This window comes from Brienomyrus brachyistius, chromosome 2 (assembly GCF_023856365.1).
Source record: "Brienomyrus brachyistius isolate T26 chromosome 2, BBRACH_0.4, whole genome shotgun sequence".
In the NCBI taxonomy this organism is placed as follows: domain Eukaryota; kingdom Metazoa; phylum Chordata; class Actinopteri; order Osteoglossiformes; family Mormyridae; genus Brienomyrus; species Brienomyrus brachyistius.
The window spans coordinates 46,831,232-46,854,675 of NC_064534.1; the positions used below are offsets into that span (position 1 = coordinate 46,831,232).

The 23,444-nt window shown below is 46.0% G+C and overlaps 1 protein-coding gene across 10 annotated transcripts; it reads right to left on the reverse strand.

Annotated features, from left to right (window-relative positions):
* Positions 1-70: 70 nt before the first annotated feature.
* On the reverse strand, positions 71-22,778 carry atxn2 (ataxin 2). Of its 10 annotated transcripts, none has more exons than XM_049001731.1 (26): positions 22,121-22,776; positions 19,169-19,199; positions 18,937-18,996; positions 18,617-18,688; positions 18,121-18,271; positions 17,413-17,427; positions 14,628-14,752; positions 14,239-14,330; positions 12,694-12,894; positions 12,232-12,404; positions 10,376-10,585; positions 7,334-7,510; positions 7,075-7,242; positions 6,875-6,982; positions 6,625-6,695; positions 5,689-6,032; positions 5,534-5,600; positions 4,825-4,971; positions 4,065-4,082; positions 3,515-3,581; positions 3,074-3,267; positions 2,864-2,990; positions 2,616-2,749; positions 2,316-2,531; positions 1,290-1,464; positions 71-670 (listed from the first exon to the last, which is right to left on the reverse strand). In XM_049001731.1, the coding sequence occupies exons 1-26, from the start codon at positions 22,234-22,236 to the stop codon at positions 642-644; spliced, it is 3,288 nt and encodes a 1,095-aa protein (XP_048857688.1). In that variant the 5' UTR covers positions 22,237-22,776; the 3' UTR covers positions 71-641. The 10 variants fall into 10 exon arrangements, with proteins under 10 accessions (XP_048857688.1, XP_048857687.1, XP_048857684.1 ...); XM_049001730.1 differs by having other exon boundaries at positions 3,509-3,581; XM_049001727.1 differs by having other exon boundaries at positions 2,316-2,749; positions 3,509-3,581; positions 22,121-22,778.
* Positions 22,779-23,444: the final 666 nt, after the last annotated feature.

Sequence of the window (23,444 nt, forward strand, 5' to 3'; positions counted from 1 at the left end):
AGTGCGCAAGTTTAAATATCTATACTAACCTGATTTATAGCAAGGAAGGAAAAATGGCAGGAGTCGCTAATACAGTTTTTAAAACTTTTTTTAATGTTTTTAATTTTTTTTTCTTTTTTAAATTATTTATATTATCTACAAAGTAAAAGTTATTTAACTTAAAGTTACATAACTGTCTGGTCAGAGGGTCACCTCAGCAATCACGTGTCATAAATAATCCACTTTTCGCCAAACGGGTTAATTTTACAGACATTTTGTTTAGTTTCAAGTCTGGTGACGAGTTTTTATCCATGTTGAATGCAGCAGTAGCAGCAGCGATTAACATTAATGTTAATACTTTCTTTAGGTTGGAAGATTTTTATTAGCTTACAAAGTGCAGAGGAGAAGTTCCAGTTATCAGCCAGCTGAACTGAGTTGGGCTGGGGGTCTTCAGCAGGCATGACACCATTCCGCTTAGAGGGCGTCCTTGTGGTGTTACATCTCTAAGTCAAATATCCGTCCACTGCAAGTCGGCCTGTTAGCATTCCTAATTACTTGTACATGAAAGCAAACGTGTAGCATTATGAGAGAACATAGCCATCTCATTGCAGGGATCTGCAAAGCAGGCTGGAAGAGGAGGAGCATCAGGTCTTCAGTGGTCCCTACAACTGCTGTTGATGGTGGGGTTGCACTGGGGACAGAGGGAGGGGGGGAAAAGATCACATGGAATGAACAAAACTCAGCACCTCAAAGTCAGCTGTCTACCACCCACGATAATGTAAGCTAAGCTAGATGCAAGTATTCTGTACAACTTACTGGCTGATCTACACAGATTGTCACTCCGCTGAGCAGCAAACTCATTATCTCCACCAAGTACAAATGAAACATGGCGAGAGGGAACAGTATTGCTTTACTGCAGTTTCAACCCTGTGTGCGACCAATTCATTAGCTTCCAGCCTGAAAGCTGCAGGCAATCAGCTACTCAAGTTTTCTTCATCAGTGTAGAATCTCGCTCACTGGTTCAGATGTCTAAACTGAGGAGAAACTGCGCTGCAATCACCACCAAACTGCACTTTACACGGAGTCACTGCTGTCGCTCCACATGCTCTTACATGCTGGGGTCGTGATTAGTGACCTTAGAATGCGGTTTGGCTTTTCATTTGCAGCTTAGACAACAACATGAAAAAGCTGGTTACCATTGAACTGTCTGTGGCAAACCTAGTGGTAAAACTAATCCATCAAACTGGCCAATGACTGTAAAGCGGCTCTCCAGGACCAGGACTGTGCATGAGTCCAGTAGCGCGACCAACCTTGGGGATGTGCCATGTAGGAGAAGTGTGCGGTGGAAGACACAGGGATGGGGGGCAGAGCGCTCTGCGGCAGTGGGGGCTGCGGCCCACCGGGTGGCTGAGTGGCCATCAGCATCATGGGCGGGTGGGACGGGGTGGTGTGGTGAGAGGGGACCATCCCAGACTGCATGTGAGCCTGCATTGGCCGGCCAGCCACAGACAGGAAGACAAAAGGAGACAGCACTCTCACTCCAGATATCTACAGGCAGACCTGTGACCGACTCAAAGACACTTAGGTGACTATTTGAACCCAAATTCACAGAAGACACCAACTAGTGTCTGATACCATCGGAAATACAGCCGTGGAAAAAACTGAGACCACTACATATTTTTAAACATTTCTATTTTTAAATCCTGGTTTAATCATGGTTCTGCTGTTGCTTCCAGGTTCAAAATTTCTAAGACCACAGTACATAAGAATATGGTGAAGCAGGAGACACTGAGAACGACCAGAAACCAGCCAGATAAAGGGTGGAAGCAACATTCTAATACTAGAGATGACCGTTAACTTATCTGACAGTTTCTCATGAATCGTAGGATATTAAGTGACCTTCGAAAGGAATGGGAAACATGCAGGTATGAAGCGCACTGCTAGGACAGTGTGTATCAGGCTCCTAGAAGCAGGACTGAAGACCCATAAAGCAAGGAAGAAGCCCTTCATTGATGAGAAACAGAGAACCAGGCGGTAGTTTGCAAAAAATATGTATTATCCACAGACACAAACCCATAAATTGAGAAATGAGTGATTCAAAAAATTGTTTTCTGGTCTCAATTTTTTTCTACAGCTGTATATGAACAATCCTTATGTACAAAAGTTGATGCAGATTAAGTCCAGACTTGTGGATACATGGGTCTAGCTGCAAAATTTGACAAAGCTTAGTCCTCCAGGACAGCAGGGGGAGCTCAATATCACCTCTTAACTGATTAACACTATAAACCTCCTGAAGGCTCTTGAGGGATCAGGGCTGAGCAGGATGGGTGGCTCACCTGTTGCACGTGGGCCATATGCGAGGGCGTGTAGCCGTGCTGCACCTGCTGTGCATGGATGTAGACGGCCTGCTGGGCTGACGGGAAGCTGGCCTGTGGGGACTGGGGGTTTGGCCCGGGGTTTATAGAGGGAGGGGTGGGCGCCAGGGCCGAGTACATCTGCTGCTGAGGGGGGTTGCCCAGGTGTAGAGCCTGCGCCGCCTGGTGCTGGGCGTGCTGTGCACATGGAGAAAGACCGTCAGTGTGTGTTCCCTGCTGGCATGTGGCTCCCGCGGGGAAATGGAGGCCCCTGGAACTCACCTGGACGGGACTGGGGGCCGGGTGGCTGCCTGCGTGCTGCCCCTGCTGCTGCTGCTGGCCAGTGGGAGTGGCTGAGGGCTGCGGGTGCAGCGCTGCCCCGGGATGGCTGTACGGCTGCATGGGGCCTGGCGACACTGCAGGGAAGCAGAGCGCCGGTCAGGGTGGGTAGCACCTCACAATTTGCTTATAATGTGTGAGTGTGTGTGTGAGTGTGTGTGTGTGTGTGTGTGGAGAGGGGGCGGGCTTACCATACATGGTGTGTGTTTGCTCTCCATACTGGGTAGTAGACGAGGAGACCAAGCTGGGCTGACCGTGAGCAGGGGGTGCCATCATTCTTGCACTGCCCTGCATCACTGGGCTGAACACATGTTGTGCCTGTGGGGGGGGGGGGGGGGGGGGGGGCATGAGAATCTGGCCATAGCATGGGAGTACAGGGCTCACTGAAGAGCAAGCGCTACCTGTGACTGGTAATGTGGCATCTGTTGAACCAGCGGCTGGCTGGTGAACTGCTGCGGGCTGCAGGTGAAGTACTGGGCGGAGTAGGCGGGGCTGGGGGCCACAATGGGCGGCCCCGCGGCTGTGGCCGGGTGCATCATGGTGGGCGTGCCCTGGGGGTGGTGCTGGTCCGGCCGCTGCTGGGGCATGCTGGGAACTGCAGAAACAGCGGCAGACACTAATGCTCTTCCCACATGTCAGTTTGTACGTAGCCCAGAGGGAACCTGCTCACCGCCCAGTGCTCAAAGGCATGACTGGAGGCTTGTCCCTCCAGGTTCATACCCAATTATAATTAGGACGTGTAATTTACCTCATGATGTAAAGCTAAGTTGATAAATAAAAAGAACCACATGCAAAACAGAGGGGAAATTTCTGGAAAGTTCAGCCAGCATTCTCACCTTTACCTGCTCTATAGGGCTTAGTTTGGCTCACAGTCACGTGTGGCACCGGTACGTGGTACATGGCTGGGGGCTGCGGGAGGGAAAAGACGGCAGGAGTGTTAGGCCACCCTGCACTTAGAGCTGAGTATCCCGACCCCCCCCCCAAATAGTTCATTTACGACGGCCCCCCTGAATCACACAGGGTAAATATCAAGCACGTCACTGTGCCGGAATGAAACATGCAAGGCTCAACGCGACATTCACAGTCGCTACCATGTCGCCTCAGATACTGAAACAGTTCATGAGTGATGAACTGGTTCATCAGGGGAAAAAAAACTGGAAAAGGAAGAAAGAATAAAAAAACTAAAATCCCATTGCAAAACGATGAAAATCTTAAAAGCTTCTTTTTTGCAATAAAAACACAGAAGCACTAACAATGACATTAATCATATCCATGGTGATAATCATGAGCAATTGCAATAAGAAAATTGGCAAACCAACATCCGATGGGAAATTATGACAAGCAAACTCAAACGTATTTCTGATAAAGAAGAAATTTGAGAATGTCACAAACCTTCCAGATAATGCTTTTCTAATGGGGAGACAGGAAAGGGAGGGGGGGAGAAAGAACCAGACTTTAGTTTCTCTCGGTACGTCAGCAGCAACCGATGTTGGATCACCAACTGTTTCTTACAGCAACTTTGCAAGAACTCCCACAAAAGGGTACAACCATGAGTGCGCGACCCTGAGTGACCAAAGGAACACGCTTAGCCCTTAGAAGCATCCTCAGACAGGCTACTGAAACGGCAGTGACCCTACATCTGAAAATAAATACACATTTTAGCAAATCCCCAAAAACATCTGAGATGAGCATCTTCATTGACTAAAAATAATGCAACACGATTCTGCTGCAAGCACATTCTGAGGCCCAGGTCAAATCACTGTCAATTACAAATACAGGAGGAGTGAATTGCAAATACAAGGGGGGGGACTGAGGTTGAGGTTGTTACAGGGACTGGCAAGGCATTTTAAACCACTATCCAAAAAGTTCTCAAATTAATTTGGTAAGAGATGCTAAAGATGCTACATGCAGAGACAGGTAAACACACAGCAACAGAATAGGAAGAGATGCCAGTCCATACACTCCGCCCTCGTCGGGTTACAGCTAATGAGAGGCAGTCCAAACCAACCAGTTACCAATCAGGAACTGGCAGCGCATGGAAAATCCCTCTCAGTCATTTTTCCTTTCAAAGCTTAAGTTTCTACGGCCAGAGTGCTCAGCTGAGACGGTCATGCAGAGTGCCTGAGCGTGGTGCAGGGGTGGGGGTGCTCACCTGAACACCTGGGCTGACTGGGGTCAGCGGGTACATCTGGGGGAAGCACACTGTCTGGCTATACACGGTCGGGGGCTGCGGCACCACGATAGAGGGGCTCGGCTGGCCCTGGGGGCGGGGCGGAGTCGGCGTGGTGGCCGGCTTAGGCTGCGGGGGAGACAGCACAGCTGCAGTGGACAGTACTGGAGCCTTAGAAATGTCTTTTGAAGAGTTACAAAGGAACTGATGGCGATATTTGGTACAGATAAAACGAGTTGGATGTAACAAATTAGCTCTGCAACATCTCAGCTTGCTATAATAGCTGCTGCAAACCAAAAGGAGGAGGGTAAAAATTACATCTGTGGTACAAAAGTCATCCACCATGCAAATTGTGTGTTGAAGTCTTTTTATTCATAGTAATATAATTCACAAAGATTTCTCTTATAGAAATCCTAATCAAACTCCTTAATAGTATTCAAATTTTTATTTAAATAAAACTTGCCACAAACGATTAATGTTTAAGAAATGACAAATTCAGACATGATTACTTAATCTCCTAATATCTTTAAAAATAAATATATAGATAGACAGAGAGATAACTTCTAAAATGTGTATATGAAGCAAAATAATTATGAACAAATGAACACTGCATTAGGTTTGCAAATCCTGCAATATTTTTCCTGGTCACGACCTCCTGAGACTGAATGTTGGCAGCAGCCTTAGGGCATACCTGGGGGCAGAACACCCTGGGGTTGAACTCCTTGGCATTGGGGTTCAGTGTTGACTTCCTCACTTGTCTAGGGACACAAAGAGAGCAGTCAGCCAGCTGCTTAAACTCCTCCCTCCTCGCCATTTGGGGGCACGTCCCCCGAAACGCAGACGCACTCTGGCACAGGGTCCTTCTTGTCATCCTTGACCTCTTTGCCATCCAGCTTGCCGCTGGGGCCTGAGGTCTGCACGGCCTGCGAGGTGACGTCGGGGCCCCGCTTCTGCTCGGCCGTGATGCAGGGTCCGGACGCACCAGGGCTGCTGGGCTTGCTGCCAGTGGTGGCACCAGTTGTGGGGGTGGGGCCCGAGGCCTTCTCCTCACTGGCTGAGGCCTCCGGGACCGTCGTGCCACAGGACTCCGCCCCCCTGTCCGGCGGCAGCTCTTTGGGCTTTTCCCCCTGATCTCGCGGCTTGCTCATCATCTGGTCGAAGACGGGGTCAGGGGTTGAACTTGACTGTAACTATGGGGAGGGTGGGGGAGGGGGATTACCACTTAAATCACATTAGCCAAAAACTGTAAGCAAAGTCCACACCCTTCATAAGGTGAAAAACTACAAACACAGCATAAAGTATATAAACAGCCAACAGTGTATGTGGCTGCATCATCAGTCCCATCTCTTCCATAACTGCACGTATACAATCTGCTAATTATCATTATCAAGTATACATTTCTGTAACATTCTGATTTTCTAGATTCTGTTTGTGTACTTTTCAAATTCGCTTGCACTCTGTTTACTTGCTTGCACTGTGTACTGTCTTTACACTTGGCACGTTTAGCACCACACGAATGTGTTTGTGCACTACGTTCTCGTTTTGTATGCACCACAATTTTCAATTTTGGAGTTAAAATTACCAGCAGGCGGCTGTACAGCAGCTGACAGCTAGAGCAGGGAGAGGCTACTGTAGGCTGAACTATGCATATTAAATGTGACGTTAACATGTAGCGCAAACAATAATGATGCACAGATCATATTACATCAACCTGCTTTCATTTCACTAGAATATGTGCATTAATAAATAAGTGTACCAAAAACTCACAGAGGGGGTACTTACTCTAAAAACTTGACTAAATTCTTTTAAGTTATCTATCTGTTTTCTATGCTCAGACGCCATGGTTGGGGGGCCTGCAGACACAAGGAAGAGTTAGTCTCCTGATTGAGAGGGAACGCAGCACAGCAGAGGCATCAGTCGCCACCTTCTAAGAAGCAAAACTTCAAATCAGGACTGATCTGCTTAGCTAAAGGCTCCACTGAGTAGAACCGACACCCTGCTGGAAGAGGGCATGACGGTGGGGCAGTGGCACCTTTGCCGAGGGCCCGGCCCAAGCTGGGGGACACCTCTGCTGGCATGACGTTCTCTTTGTTGGCCACTGGGGATGCTGTTCGTGCCTCCTGTACCCGCGACTCTTTGGCTTTTAAATGAAATGGACACAAAGTCAATGTTCTGGACTTAAGGCCACACACAGCCCTGCACTGTTGGGGAGAACATGAGGGCGGGCTTTACCCTCTGTCAGGGGTGTGGCAGCTCTGTTTGAGGCTGGGCTGGCAGCGGTGGGCGACATAGCAGATACTGGCGTGGTCGAGGGGTCCACCGGTGCAGTTCCAGTCTGGGGGGAGGAGCCTCCAGGGGTGCTCCCTAGCCCGTTTTGCCGGGGAGACCGGGGTCTGTGTGCTGTGCGATACAAAACACATGTGCTTGAAGACGCCTCGTGGACAAAGCTAGCGGCCGATCAGCTGCTCCGAAGACCCTGTGCAGCTCTCACCTCCACTGACCACAGACGACCAGGTGCCTCCAGAGGGGCTGCTGCGAGTAGGGGGGGTCGTGGAGGCGTCTCCGCTGTGGGACATGAACTCTGGCCCAGGTGGCATGCCACCACGGGCACTGGGCACCCTGTGAGTCCGTGGCGTGCGCTGAGTCTTCGGGGACATCCGGGGGGGTCCTGTCACACAACAAGAGAGATGTTTAATGGTGCTCTGTCACTGAGGGACAGAGACTGAGCACGAAGCGCGGAGACGTCACGCACGGGGACCCGTTTGGATAGCAGGTCACGTCCAAAACTACAACCGAAGTAATAAGCTAGGCCAATAGGCAATGTGCTGAACAGCATGAGAGGCAGGCTAGCAGCCCTGCGGGGGGCCGCCGGCAGTACCCAGAGCAGGTGGATCGGGGTCGGATGACACAACACGCTGCTCACTTCCACAGTGGCAAAACCCGGCACTGACGACAGCCAGCCAACATCAGGGCAGCGCGGACAGCTATCATCAGACATCTCACACACTCAGTCTCCCCCGCCCAGGCAGGGGACAGCGCACACGATGTCAGGCCTTCACAGGGCACACACCCTCACCCAGGATTTCACACTATGGGCAATTCAGAGACCAGCTCTGAAGTGCATGCTTATGTGGGCAGTAGCCAGAAGGGCACACAAATACAAGGAGATCCTGCCAAGTCCACACACACATGGTCCTAGGGGTGTGATTTCAACACACAAACCTGGATGTTTGGGGCTGCAGGGGGAACCACTGGGCCAGTTACTGTCCTGGCTATGTACAGTTCTCACACACACACACACACACACACACACACACACACACTATAATGTTAACATAGTGGGGACCCGCCATTCAAACAAAATGTGAAACTTTTGGCATTTAGATTGCAGTCACAGATTTTTCAGATTTTAATAAAACAAGTTTAAAATTGTGGGGATCTATAAAAAAAAAAAAAAAGCCCCACAACTGGGAAAAAAAATGTCCCAAGCTTAAAAAAAAAAAAAAAAAAAAAAAAGGTTCTACGAGATTGTGTAGATGCGAAATCCCCACTATGTGGTGAATACAACCACACACACACACACACACACACACACTTTTTAAAACATCTAAAACATTTATGTAAAGAACACTCAATATATTTCAAAGATGACATTCATCAAGTCTCAGAACGATGCATGTTCACATCCCAGCATGACGTTGGCAGTCATGTGGTCTGAGACTGAGAGCGGGACTTGGACCTCAGGAGCACAGGAGCGTTTGGGTGATGGTCACAGTGGGCAGCGGGACGGGCACTGTGGTCACTGCTCCATATTTACATGAGCTTAACAGCCAACTTCAAAGTCAAAGCTGAGAAGTAACACTCAACCAAATGTGTTCAAATGAAAAGCTTTAAGGGGTGGCCAGTCTTACCCTCAAAAGGGCCAGTGTGTGTGTAACCCTCAAACCCAGGTGTGAGGACTCTCCAGCCAATCAGCCCTCTAGTAATCTAATTAGGGAGATACAGCAAAAACCAACACACAGTGGCCCTTTCTGGATATGATTGGCAGAAAATGACCCCCTTGTGTTAAATCAGTATTAAATCATTTAACCATGTAGAAAAAAGGAGAAATGCCTGTACTAATAAAACCAATTTTCTTTCATTCTTTCCGATTATTTACCACCGTTCTGAAATTAGTTTGATCTTAATCAAACCTTCGGCAGTTGCTTAATTATCTACTAAAAAACTAAGAAAACAGATTTGCAGGTTCCTGGCCTAGGAAATACAATTTTTTTTGGCAATTTATCATTGCCTGCGGTAAAGAAAGTGTCAGCAAATCGATGAGGTAAATCTGTTTATTGCATAGAGTGACAGAGGTAACAAATGAAGAGGTTACAGTTTCTCATATAGTCCGGATGATTTCCCCGACACACAAGCAAAAGTCGCACAGCCAGTCTCTGGGGAACACGTGATCAAGGCCTTCTATGATCATTCTCTCTAAAAGATGAGTAAATGGTTCCAGGAGCCCTCTGGATGCTTAAAGCTACCCCCAGCCACTTTCACACTCATTACAGGAGTGTAACAAACATCTCAGTGCAACATGAAGCCCTTTGAAACATCCCCCAAAACACAACAGTAAACAAGGTTAATAACCACAGGTCAGGTGTTTTTTTTTTTTTTTTAAAGGGCAACACAAACAGGAAGTTGTGAAAAATTCCTTCTGGTAGCAGAGGGCCATAACAACTATTAATTTGAACGATTCCATTCTTAAGAGGCTCTGCACTGAGGAGCAACTCTCAGAGAACCCGGAGAGCGACAGCTAGCTGAGCGGAGGCAGCATTTGGCTGCTACCTTCTGCAGTTTCTACACCCGGCAGGCTGGCCTCAGACACCAAGAGTAGCGCAGAGCTCAGTGCTGGGGGAGCTGCACCCATTCAGACAGAGACAAACCATCCATCAGTTCATCAAGTACAGCGAAAGGCCAGTGGCAAGCCTCCGACTAACACGCATAAGCACTAGCATACGCTGCCATACCAAGACCTCACAATATCATCCTAAAAAAATTCAACACGTGAAGTCTTTTGTGGAGAAGGGGGGAAACGGATCAGCTCAACTCATAACAATCAAAATCAAACGAATCCATATGTAGCACCTGTGCTGCCCCCATGCACAGGGCAGGCAAAGCCAGTTAAACAGGAGGCTAGAGAGCCTGGGTGAGTCTGAGGTCCAGCACAGCTTGACAGGCCTGTGAGGGTGACGTCAGGACAGTAGAAACCACCGTCTGGTCACCCGTGCGTTAAAGTGACTGAGTTAGTGTGTTGATACGCATCCCCAGAGTGCAGCTACACAGTGTGAGAACTGCCACAGGAGCTACACAAAGACCAGGCTAGGAGGACACACAAGCAACAAGGACTGTTTCTCAGGTCACACAATGCTTTTTAATAAAACAAACACTCACGGTTAGGAAGTTACACACACCCTGGGAGAACCGAGCAAAAAAACAGCACCCCCTGTTGGGAGGGAGGAGAGAGGCGCCTACCGCGCCTTGCCGGTACCTTCCGTAGACATGCGTTTAGGCGCAGTAGAGACGGGAGCCGGAGAGCCATGAGCAGAGGGGTGAGACGGGGGCCGCGAGGGCCTGGAGGGGGCCCTGGAGGGCGGCCGGGTGGGTGTGGCGGCCCGGGGCGGGAGAGAGGTAGGGCCTGATGGGTAACGGGAAGGTGGGCGGAAGGAAGGAGATGGACAGGGCGATGGCCAGGGGGCACCTGACAGGGACAAACGAAAATGAAGGAAAGTATAAAACTAAAAGAAACCAATGACTGAGGGGGGAGGGGTACAGCTATGTGAACAAAGAATGAAGTGACAAATTAAGTATGTGAGCAAGAACTGTGACCCTTCAAAGCATTTCAAGCATCAATTAAAAGCTCATGTCAAACTCTGCACTCTGCTGCCCTCTATCTCTCCGCATCTGCATTCCAGATAAAATTTAGCCACGAAACCCTCTGCAGGACCAACGCCATGGACGACCAAGTGAGGACACAAACACACCACAAAGGGTAAGGGGGGGGGGGGGAGGGGGGGAACACATTTAACCTATGCTGTATGCTTGATGTTGGGGGGCTCCACTAATTTGCCAGGATGCTACCTATTATATCCATTAAGGCAAAACCCAGGGTTCATCTACAACTGTTTGTCAGTGCGCATCACATCCCACCAGAAAGAGCCAAGCGCGTAACGCCTAACGATAAACGCTCATTAAGGCCACAGATGGCCACAAACTAAAATAAAATGTTTGTACTGCAACACCACATACCTGTGTGTCTGTGTGAGTGTTATCACTGGATCTTTAAATTTACCATTTATATTAATTCGACATCCAGTTTTTTTAGGTTTTATTTAGGTGGTTTTATTTTATCGATAAAACAGGTAGCTACCCTTTGAGGACAGCTTACTCTACAAAGAGCAAGTTCAGGGAGGTGTACAGACAATTTCCTCATGGGGATCAATAAAGTATCTATTATTATTATTATTTTACTTTAAGTTTTAATATTATCTAGGGACAAAGTTGTCTTTGCTAGCTAGTATAAAATGTTGCAATGTAGGGCCAATGGGTATTTCTATGGTTTAAGATCATTGCAATAGAGGTCTAAAGAAATTACTTGAGCAAAATAAATAAATAATAATTTTAAAAAAAGTTAAAAATTATGGTAATATTTGACGTTTATTTCAGATGGCTTCAGAAACAATATTTACAGTTATTTGGTTGTAGGGTTCATTTTCGCATCTCATTTTATTTGCTTAATATTTTTCTTTTTGTTAATGATAATCCTGCCTGGGGTACTGCAAGTACATAGTGCACAGTTAGTATTAGTTACAGTTTTTTACATCCATACCACACAGGCACGACTTTTAAGAGTGTCAACACAGAGTTGATGTCAAAGTACATGGCTGCCTCACACACTGACACTAGTACGAACATTCATGATCGCAGATGGTCCAGGAGCACGCCGCACGCACCATGGTGCACACACTTTCATGTGAAGTATGCACCAGCAAGAACCCTTAGAGTAGAGAGACTAAGAACAGCTGAGCAACCTCAACACTGCATGAGGCACACGGTGCCCATGCTCAGGAAAAACAGGACACTGCCTTCATTCCTTTGTCACTGGTCTAATGCGCAAGTGCTGAAAACCGGACATTTCTAACATCTACATGGAGAAACTGAGAACAATACAGGTGTGCAGGGATGAAACCATGCGAGTGTTATAAGGGGGGTGGGGGGTGGAGATGGCGCGGGAGGCAGGGGGGGTGAACGGAAACCTCACTTTTGCTCCGAATACTTCAGGTTCAAAGTACAGGTACCCTGGGAGCAGGGGATTGGAGGTGAGGGGGGAGAAAGAGAGCGTCTCACCTCCGTTGACGACACGCTGGTCTGTTCCAGAGCTGGGACTGTAGTCATGTGGGCCGGGACGCGAGGAGGGCGCACTGGGGCTACTCTGCACCAGCCGGGGGGAGTTCTGGCGCCCGGTGCCCCATGACATTCCCTCTTTGTTCCTCTGCCCTGGGGGAATGTACTTGTTCTCTCTGCAATGGGGCGAGACAGACCACTAAGGTGGCACCTCATCTGAAGGACTCAGCGTATCATGTAGGCTGGCAACTCATTCAAGCAGACAAAGCGTTCACAGGAGTATCAAAGAAAGCAGTCTTCATATTTCACCAATAACCAAACATTAATATCCAAAAGCACAAACAAGGCTTGATTTTTAGGAATTGTGTGTTTATAGTGATCAGTCTTCAAGTCAAACTCATGGCACGCAACACTGCAGCTGCAGTGAGGGGCACCGTGGTGACCCTGTCATACGGGCAGGCTCACCTGCTACCCAGGCTGTGAGTGTCACGTTCACCACGTTCATTGCGCACCACTGCTGTGTACTTCTCCTCCTCAGTGCGAGCATCATTTTCCAGTGCCACGCGTGCCCGGTAGGAGGCGCTGGACTCTATCTCCTCGGCCAGCTGAGTGGCACGTGCCTCCCTCTTCAGGAACTCCTCAGAGTTGTCCCGCTCAAGGGGAACACTGCAGTGCAGGGACGGATGGACACGCACACACACACACACACACACACGCGCACACACACACACTGATCATCCGGAAGGATGGAAGCAAACTCATAAGCAAAAAGCTGTTTCAAAATCACACTTGGAGAAATAATCACTTCAGTTAAGCACCCAACTGCATACAGAGAGCAACAGAAACTTCTACTATACGTCTGTGGTGGACCTTTACACTGATCAGACCACATCATTGCCAGGACAATATTACAGGGAAAAGCAGCTCAGAAATGCAGTGTGTGCAAATTGACTGGAGAGGAAAACTGCAGTTTCTCCAATAAAACCAGAAACAGGAGCAATGGTGGGAAAGATGGTTACAACGCAATTTCAAACCATGACGATAGCTGTGCAGGCGTGCAAACTGGGTGATCTGCAGTGCACAGTGAGAGGCAGGAAGATTCACGTACAGCACCGTGATTAGCAAAATAACCCGTCTGATTACACCTGGCTTTGTGCAAATGTAAATATTAAATTTATAGATGAGCCAACCAGAGCAATCAATTTTTGACCAATTTGATTAACTTTTCCATTACCAGTAGCTGACTGAAAAACCACAATAAAACTGCCCAGTACTTGCCTCCTTCTTGAACACTGTTTGTAATAAAGAAACAAGGACTAATTTAACCAATCAATAATTAAAAGGTTGAAAATGAGATCAGATCGGCACTACCTCCCAAACAGAGTATGTAATACGACAAGTCGGGTTACAGATGTGTGTCCTATAGAAGCAACAGGAACGACTCAAGCTAGCTGGATACTCAAGGCTCTCTCAGCAAACTGGTTTCAGCAGAAAAACTTAGTTTAAATGTCACCTCACAGAAGGTATTTTGAATGGTAACTGGCAGATATTGCAACTCAAATATTATAACCTGCTCCAAGCAGCCCCTTTAAGGCCTCTGTGCTGGAAGGGAGGAGGGGTATAGCCATTCACCAATCAATGGGATGCTCATAGTTTCCATTCTTAGTCTGCAAAGTCCACTGCACTCCTTTTATTTGAACACGCAAAGACCCTGATTAAAAGCCCAGAGTCGACTTACCGAGTTGATAACCACTATCGTAGTACCATTTTACACCGATTGTGGCAAACAGCTAACCCAGCTCTGTAGAGTTAAGCCCAATGGGTATGTAAAACTTGCTTTGCAGTTCTCTCTACGGGACTAGCTGTGCCAGGACGATTACTTTTGCAATTAAACCCTGCGGCCAAATCTCTGTGTGACCCCAGACTTATCCTAGGATAACAAAAATCACACAGGATTATTTCCCCCTTTCAGAAGCGGTGGCAGACAGATCACCCTTCGGAGATACTTACGTGTAAGACGACATGCTGCTGTCATAGGTAGACTTGACACCGTAGGTCTCTTCATTGAACTTGAACATCTCATTGGGGTCCCAGCCATTAGACTGCCAATCAGAAATCAGTTTTGAAATGATTTTAAGTGCCCACAGGACAAACTTGTGGAAGTATACCAAGCCAAATTCCATTAAAGGAATATAAAGTGACAGAAAGCACAGTTGAGTCCACCATCTGAAGGAACAGTGTGTCTGACAAGGGAGCTCATTAGCGGGCACTTTTCAGCAGGTCACAGGATGCCCTTGCGTCCTCGTATGGGACAGTTAATAACAGCACAAGCAGGTTAGACAGCAGAGCACCGAGAATAACACCTCACCTCCATAAAGAACAGCTGGAAACCCACTCACCACATCAGTGTCAAGAGACTCCAAGCTGTCGGAGCCATGCTGATCACCACCATCCCACGGCTCCAGGTCCTTTTCCTTGTGCTCTCCGTTTAAGCGGGCGCTGACGGCCGCGTCCGTGAAGTTATCTACAGCATGTGCACACGCGCGTAGGGGGAGAGAGAAAGAGAATGCCATGGAAAAATGGCATGGAGGGGCGCCCAGGGGGGGACAGCATCACCTGGACAACGACGACCATTTGGGGGGCAGCTCCAACAAAACAAATGTCAGGCTTACAAGCGGAAACCATGCAATGCACAGCACCCAGATGCCGCTCTGCAGACATGGCTCAGTCACACCACAGCGTTTCACACAGAGCCACTGCGCTAGAGGGTTTAACCCAGATAAGTGTAGCGCTTAGGAATGTTAAGGCACATTTTAACCATCAGAATCAGCTTCGCTTCGCTCTTAGGGTCAAGCCACATCTGTGTATATTTGGGAACAGTTTTTAAAAAGCCACAATATGGAGGAAAATGTGCGGATGACAGCTGATGTCTATCAACTAATCAACTACACATCACTCTGCCTTAAGATTCCATAAAGCCAGTCCGGGGGGGGGGGGGGGGGGTGGGGGGGGGGGTGGGCAGCCACTTCACCACACACAGAATGTGCTTCCTAGCAGTGTGCGCATAGTCTTTACAAGCACTACATTGTAGTTTAGGCAAGACCAGTATAAGGGTGGTTATAAAAAGTTACTCCATGATTATCATCTACCCATTTTAGATCACCAGACCCTACCCTAAAAAAAAAAAACAACTATCACGCTCATGTCAAATTCTTAAAAACCAGAGTTTTAAAACATGGCTGAAATAAGTCAGTAGTTTTTTTTGGATGCCTAAAAACACACTATGGTGCTAATCAAGACAGTAAGGTATGACAAGACACCAAAAAAAGGCTGTTATAGATCTTGAAATCCAAGACCTGCTCCAGAGAATTTCTACTTGGCATGGTAAATGGTCTTGCTCAAAATTCTGACTGTTACACAGAGGACCAACAGATCTGCCTCAAGTTTCTCAGAGCCTAGCAAAGGACTGGTGTTTATAAACTGACACTGCCTTACACAGCCTACTAGAAGCACAAACCAGTAAGTCAAACTGTTTATGATTCATCGCTGCAAGATAACTTCAGGCCTCACAATGTAAAACTCCAGCACGACATAGCAGAGTGGCAAGGCAATAACTGAGGACAAAATTGATTCCACCTGTCTGTAGGATCTGGGCCAAATGCTGCTCTGCTCACTGCTGGCGTAGCAAGATGCTATCGATCAGCAGCCTTTTTCCTTCATTTTCTCTGTGCCTTGTGAAAATGCTTTCAACAGACAGGAAAAGATCTTTACCGCATAAAATTCAGCCAAAATACACATATTTAAAATTACACAACATGACAATGACCCAAAGCCAGATCACCTGGGGCAAAGAGCTGAAAGAGATGAGAGTGCAGCACTATCCCAGACAGTAATCAGGAACACACTGAATTAAGGCAGCAAAAGACAGACACTTTCGCCAGTATATAAACTTATCATGCAATAAGGCATATAAATGATGCCAATAACAGCCAGCAAGTGCCACTAAGAGAACGGGTAGAAACGTCCCCACACTAAACACCAAGCAGGACAATAAGGGGGTCATGCCAAACTGCTGAATATCAGTAACCATTTTTCTGGACAGACCATTATTGCAATTGTCATTCTAGACAAAGGCACAAAAAGATGATCTGACGTTTTAAGACAGAGCTCTGTGCCACAATACACAAAGTGTAACCTTGGACCCCTCGCCATGTTGAGAGGTTAAGTCTCCCCACAATGACTAACATTCTCAGGGCAAGTAAAAGGCGTGCCAAAGCCTTATTAGCAGAAATGCTACAAGAGTAACTGATTTATGAAATGACTTTTGGTGAGGAGCTAAATCTTACACCCAGTTTGGGAAATAAACCTTTGCTAATTGCCCCTCATTGACACCATCTCAGAGGAAAATGCGGATCCATTTCACTGAATAACGTAAAATGTAGAGAAGTTCCAGAATTTCACAAAATGTATATGTTCTCCAATCAAAGCACTAAATTACAGACTCTCCCCTGCATTCTCAATTGACTTTAATTAATGCCTGAACAAGAGTACAAATTTCTACCTCCGCAGGTTTCCAACAGCACACATCATGACAGAAAGCTTTCAGCCAATAAGATGAAGAAAACACAGCCTCTAATCTCACACGTGTGTACACTGCAAAACCTCCACATCTAGTGTTTTGATATGTGTTTCTGTCTGCGGGGAGGGTGGGGGCTGTTTATAGGGTTTGATCGGGGTGTTCTTTCATATCTACAAAGGCAAAGATTAACCACACCGATTACCAACTAGCAAAGAGACATGAAGTAGGTGTTAATGGACTGTCAGTCAAACGTGACTGAATGGACACAATGAGCCAGTGATTTTCTTTAAGATGCATATCAAGCTAAAACAAGATTGCTAGGCAGGCAAAGCAAATGAATCGGCAGAAGTGGGGCAGGGTGGAGTCATCAAATGGGTTTTTTTTCCTGAACATGCTTTCAGCCATGGTGTGTCCTTGACCTCTGAATTTATAAGGTCAAAGACACATCAGTGGAGAATAAATTGGAGAAAATCAAGAGGGATGCCCAGCCACCCACCCAGCCAGCCACCCCCAGAAACATCCAGAAAGAACAGACTGGGGGAAGTAGCTGCTGGATGCTTTAACAACAACAAGAGTGTGCAAGAGCAGAAAACAAAGAGTGTTACCTGCATCTGAAGAAACTACATTGATTACAGAGGGAAGAGACATTAAAGAAAAGGTCAGTGGGGTAGGGAAGCGGTGGCCAGCTTTCAGTTACAACTAACCCAGCAGATTTTTTCCTCAACTCAACAGCTTACTCAAATATCAACAAAGCTGACACTTATTAAAAGACTGAGGAAAGATAACATTGATTTCTGTGGAACTTGTCAGAACAAACCATGAAGTCCAGTAAATATTCTCGCATCCTTTGTATTTTGCCATTCATTTTTAATTTAACTGTACAATATTATCAATCTTCTTACATTATTACATGCAGACTACATTACAAACTGGCTGTCTAAACCATAGATGCAAGTTATTTCAATCCACTAATAGCATGACTATTCGTTGCTAGTATGCCGTACAGCACTCAAATTTTGCATGCCCCATAAAAGTGAGAGCCTTCAGACTCGCTAGTTCTGCTAGTCAAAGGGACATTTTCAGGTAGCAGAAACATATAAATGAAAGTGATTTGAAGCCTAGTGTTCTGCAAAGCATAGCTTTTTCAGTGGATTTTAATTCATGACAACGTTATGCTAATGATTCATCTAGCCTGGCAAGGCGGCAGAAATCTCTAGACACAACGTTGCCCACTACACATCTTCCTAGGATGGATGGGGGGGCACATTAGACAAATCACAAATGCTCTCAGATGGGTGCCAGGGAAGCCTGACCTTTCCGGGCGTAATTGAGGTCCACGTCTCGAAACTGCACCACCACCACATCTGAGGCCTTGAAGATGATGCTCTCCACAATGTCCTCACGCCGTGGGCCCATGCCCTGCTCCAGACATCTCCGGTGAGCTGCATCCAGCACCAAGTCACACTGTGGAAAACGAGCAGCGTCACTTCGCCTGTACTGAGCAGTACAGGCACACACACACGAACATGCATTGAGTCCCGCGATTCTGGGTGACTGCATAACCTTGATAAAAACAACCTCACTACACATACATTTTTAAAACCAGATCTGACACAGAGGGCTCAGATACCCACTCTGGCACCAGGGCCTTAGATAATGTGCAATCATCTTTATTTTTTGCAGTTTTTACTACTCATGAAGCATAAGAATTTTATGCGCCTGTTATTTAAAGCCCTGTGATACCTCTACTACCAACAAATAGTTCCTGTTAGAATCCCTGGGATATGCAGGTCATGATTGTGGTCTCACCTCTGGGCCATACGTTTTAAAAACTCCTTCATACACCACTCCATTTTTGACCTTCAGTTCACATTTGGTTCCCTGCAGAAAAGATCGGGGGAAAATTTACCTGTAAAAATCTCAAGTGTACAATTCCAATTTAATTGAAGTTCTGACCCCTTGAGTATAACACAAAATTTTCAAATGACACTGGTGATGAATTGCCAAAATCACATTTTCCCTGAACGCAAGGTCTTTCACACATCGTGTAGCTGTGACAATTCTGTACAACCTGCTCCACAAGAGGGGGAGGGAGAAAAAAAGAAGAAAAAAAAAAAAAAAAAACTTACGACAACTGAGGTCAGAACATGAACCATCCTCATGTTTGCATAAACACCATTGAAGGCAATCTGAAATCCATGGAGAAAGACATTAACACACAGGCCATCCTTCAAATAAAATTCAAGCAATTTGAAACATGACAAACTTCATTCAAAACTTGAAACTAACTCAAAAACAATCCATAGCTTGATTCCTGATTGTGCAAGTGGTTGGCAGACTTAAAAAAAAAAAGGCACTTACCGAAGAAGGACCTTTGACACTATTTCTCCCTCTGTAAATAAGAACAAGCCATAGCCAGCAGGGGTTAGATCTCATACACAACAAAGAAGAGATAAATATTCTAATAAACTCAGCAGACTGCCATGAGGCCAACATCAAAGAAAAGACTCCCCAACAGATGAGTGATTCAAAGAAATTCACGAGTGAGACCTGCCACAGACCAACATACCACCAAAATATGGGATTTCAGGAATCTTGTTAGCTGTGTGTTACAGGAAGGATTACAGTAAAGGCATGGAATACTCACTCCAAGTGCCCTCCTTTAATTATTTAACTATCTAGACCACTTGACTGAATGAACACATGGAGTTACTGCAAAACTGTTGACAAAAAACCCGAGATCCTTTTACCTCTAAGTTTCAGTTCTGCGACAACTCAGGTGTGATGAAGAATGGATTCACTCCCACAGCACATCAGTGTACACTGCGCCAATGGACGCGTTTTAATGGGTTTCTACCAAAACATGTGCACTAACATCTTTAACCTATAGATTTAAAAAGTACATTTTTTACTTCAAAATTAAGTTGAAAATGTAAAGATTCTTCAAGAGAATTAAATGCACAATATTACTTAAAACCATGGAGAAAATTTGTTCAAAGATGTTATATAAATATTAGACATGTCATTATACATCTCGTGACAAAATGTAAAACACAAATTTAAAATAGTTTCCTTCTTAGCATAAAGATAGGACATTTAAAGTAACCTAAAAACTGCAGCTTACCCTGACAAGAACCGCTGCCATAAAATATTACTGCTAACCCCCCCCCCCCCCCCCCCCCCCCCCCAACATTACTTAAAGCTCTATAGATGACCTGCTGGCCGGAATGCATAGCAGGGTGGCTCATGTGTAATTAATCGACCCAGAAAGACAGGAGACATGAGCATGGTTCTAAGAACAGAAATATCGTGGCCCAGGCTGCCAGCTTACTCCAATAAGTCAATATAATGATTCACGATACCCTCTGTTATAAGCTGACAGGAACCACATGCAACATAAAATGACCCGAAAGATACGCAAATCGATTATTGGGGTACATACAAATCGTCTATGCGCCCCTCCAGAAAGAAAAGGGTACCCCCCTCGGGAGAATAAGCCTTTACCGTGCATGACACGATGTCCATAAGTGAGCAGTTTTAACAGCATGACTGTTAAGCACAATCACAACACAGACCATCTGTTCAGTACAGTGACACAGGCCTTGCTTGAGAGGTGCCTCTAAAGCAAGTCTGGTGATTTCCTTTGTGGATTCATGACTCTGAAACAGCCCGCCTGGAAAGCCACAGAGTACTGCATGGGTGTCAAAAATGTCAATGGCAGCCACTCCACGCACAAAAAAAAAATTTGGGGTTTTTAAATTACTTTATCAGAAGGAAAATTATAGTTTAAGATTGATTAATCATATAACATGCAAGAGTGACAGAAAATAGGGGAAAATGTTATCAAAAGACTTTTTATAAGACATGCAGCTACACTGGGGTTGCATTTCTGTTTTTTTTTTCAGTTTAAGGGTTTCATTTGATTCTGGATTGCAGAAAGAGCTATTGGCTTATGCTTTACATCTATTCTGCATGCATGACATGAACTGTTATCACGTTCACTCCATTCAGCTCGCTCATCCATTTAAGCCACTTGAACTCCTCACTATGAAAAAACGGCATCGCTTTTACACGATCAAGTTTTAACTGCGAGAAGTTCTCAAAAGTATTTTCAGGATAAGGTAGTTCTTTCCAAGAATCACAATTGAAAACGAGTCCATAGCAATCAGTCATTTCATATGAACACAGTCAATTTTCAGTACTACCGCTTATAAAGGCCAGAGTAATTCATTCCTTATCCTCTTCATTAACCTCACGAAAAAGAGGATAAACTCATAGCTGGCTGCCGCAGAACAGATCTGAAGTGCTTAGAAAACGTACCCGGTGATTGTCTGAAACTTAAAAAGCACTAAAATTAACTTGGATGTCATACTGTAAACGTTCAAGGGCACAGATTTTCATGAGCGGCTTCCCCATTGCCATAAAGCACACATTGTCGGTTTCCTGTCCAATGTGACCCCTCTGAATGGTGTCCTGGCTGCACAATTCAATAACTGTACTTTGACATTAATGCCAATAATGTCCATAATAACAGTGCATCAGACGAAATCACACCATCAGTGACCTACAGTAAAACGCACCGACTACGAAGAAGACACTGACCAGGATAAAACCAGCGAAATCTCCGGGTTTTTGTACAATATGGATTAAATTTAGTCACAAGATCACTGAATAATTGCAGGGCTAGTTGCGATTTCATGTTTATCGTGGTTTTACACCCGTGTGTAACCCTAACGTATGCCTCTATGTCAGAGAGACACCGGCCACCCTCCAGCGAACATGACATTGCTGCCACTACAATCACGGATTAAAGCATGTGAAACGCACCTGCTAAAAGGTTCACTTCGCACACTGCGTACCATTCTAACCAGTTGTCTAACCATGTATGCAGCCTTTCAGGTTTGTCAGATAGCTAACTGGGCGCACTCGTAACCATTCAGCGGCAGTAGCAAACGCGCTAACTCGCTACAATGCTATGAAATAATGAATACAGGGCTGTCGGTGTCTGAAAAAGGGCACACTTCGAATGAGAATGAAGGTTCATTACGCAGGTAGAGAGGCGTAAAGCTGCGGCAAGGTTTGAATATAGTGTCAGAGAGAAACGCCACAGGACACGGCCCGGCCTGCCGATGCTACGCGGCCAGCTCTAGGCCCAAGCGGCAACATCTATATAAAACCACCATTACTGCCAAAGGCATAGCTTAAGCTGCGCATCCGTTTTCCTCACAACGCGAGGGATACCGGTGTGTGCGTGTCACATCGATACGAGTGGGTACAGACCATCCACGACAAGGCGCCGGAGAAAGCACCGACCTGCCCAAGTTTTGTCGGCCGCCGGCTCCTCCACCTCCTCCGGCTCCGGAGGCCGCAGCAGGTCCGCTGCCGCCGCCGCCGGGTTTACGGTTACCGCCGGCCTGCTTCATTGACATGATGATCCCATAAACGACCGCTTATGTCCTTTATTAACTATTCCCAAAAGATGACGCTCGGAAACGAAATACAAATAAAACACCAGCTAACGCTGTTGCCTCCTGTTAGCTAGCTAAATTACCTATTTCAACTGAAGCATTTATTACGATTATGATTTTAAAAAGTAAAGCGGTTCTTTAAAAAGACAATACGTCAGTCAAGCCAGCGACAGAAGCTAATATGTCACGTTCTGTCTAACTGATTTGTTTTCTTAAAACGAATTTATTATAAAGAGGATTCTCTGATATCTCGGTTTCGTTCTTCGTTGCTATCAGCGAAAAGACCAAAACACTCTGAAAGGAGACAAAAAAACAGCGGAGGGATATATTTGGGGCGCACCGCTGCTTTCACGCTCATATTCTTCTTTTCGTCTCTTAGTCACCTTTAGCAGTGGCTGTATTAAAAAGGAATACACTCTGTTTTAATGAAATCGAAGGCAAATCACATGGAAATCGGCTGCCACGTAGTTTAATTAGAGACACAGGCGACCGAAAAGTGGCACTAGTTACAGGAAGTCCAAGGATTACTATACGTGTGGCGGTGATGTGGCTACCACGTGAGCCGGTGCAAGTGCAGAATGGGTAGTTATTTTAACAGTTGTAGTTCACTTTGATTAACTAGTGTGGCTTAGCAGAGGTGCAGAAATATGCGTTTTATTTCTTTATGCCAGCAATCTAACTACAAAATCATTGAAGACTAAATTGGACCTCGTTGCAGCGTTGTATGGCGCGTGATATTACCTACGTGCAAAGGTTCTCTCACAATAGCAATCCTGGTGCCAACAAATTACTGGCGATGCAAAGTAGCGTTTTTATATGGTGTACTACAACTTAACGCCAAAGCGGCAACTTACCGTACCGTAAAAATAAAACAGTAGGTTGAACGAGTAAATATCTGGAGTTATCAGTAAGTTTAACATTTAATTAAGCTCCCCAAACAACTCCTGTTCGTCCAAGCCCATCAAAGGAAAACGGAACTCGTAAATTAGACGAGCTGACGCCGCATGCATTCCACGATGTGCTCAAATGATTTTTGTAGTAATACATGATCATGTACACCTTTATTCCAGTTTTAGTCCTGAAGGCGATGCTCTTTCCTTGGCAAATCCAAACGACAATCCAAAGGGATGCTCGTTAATCTTAAACGTTACTAGGCGGCCCCGTATGCA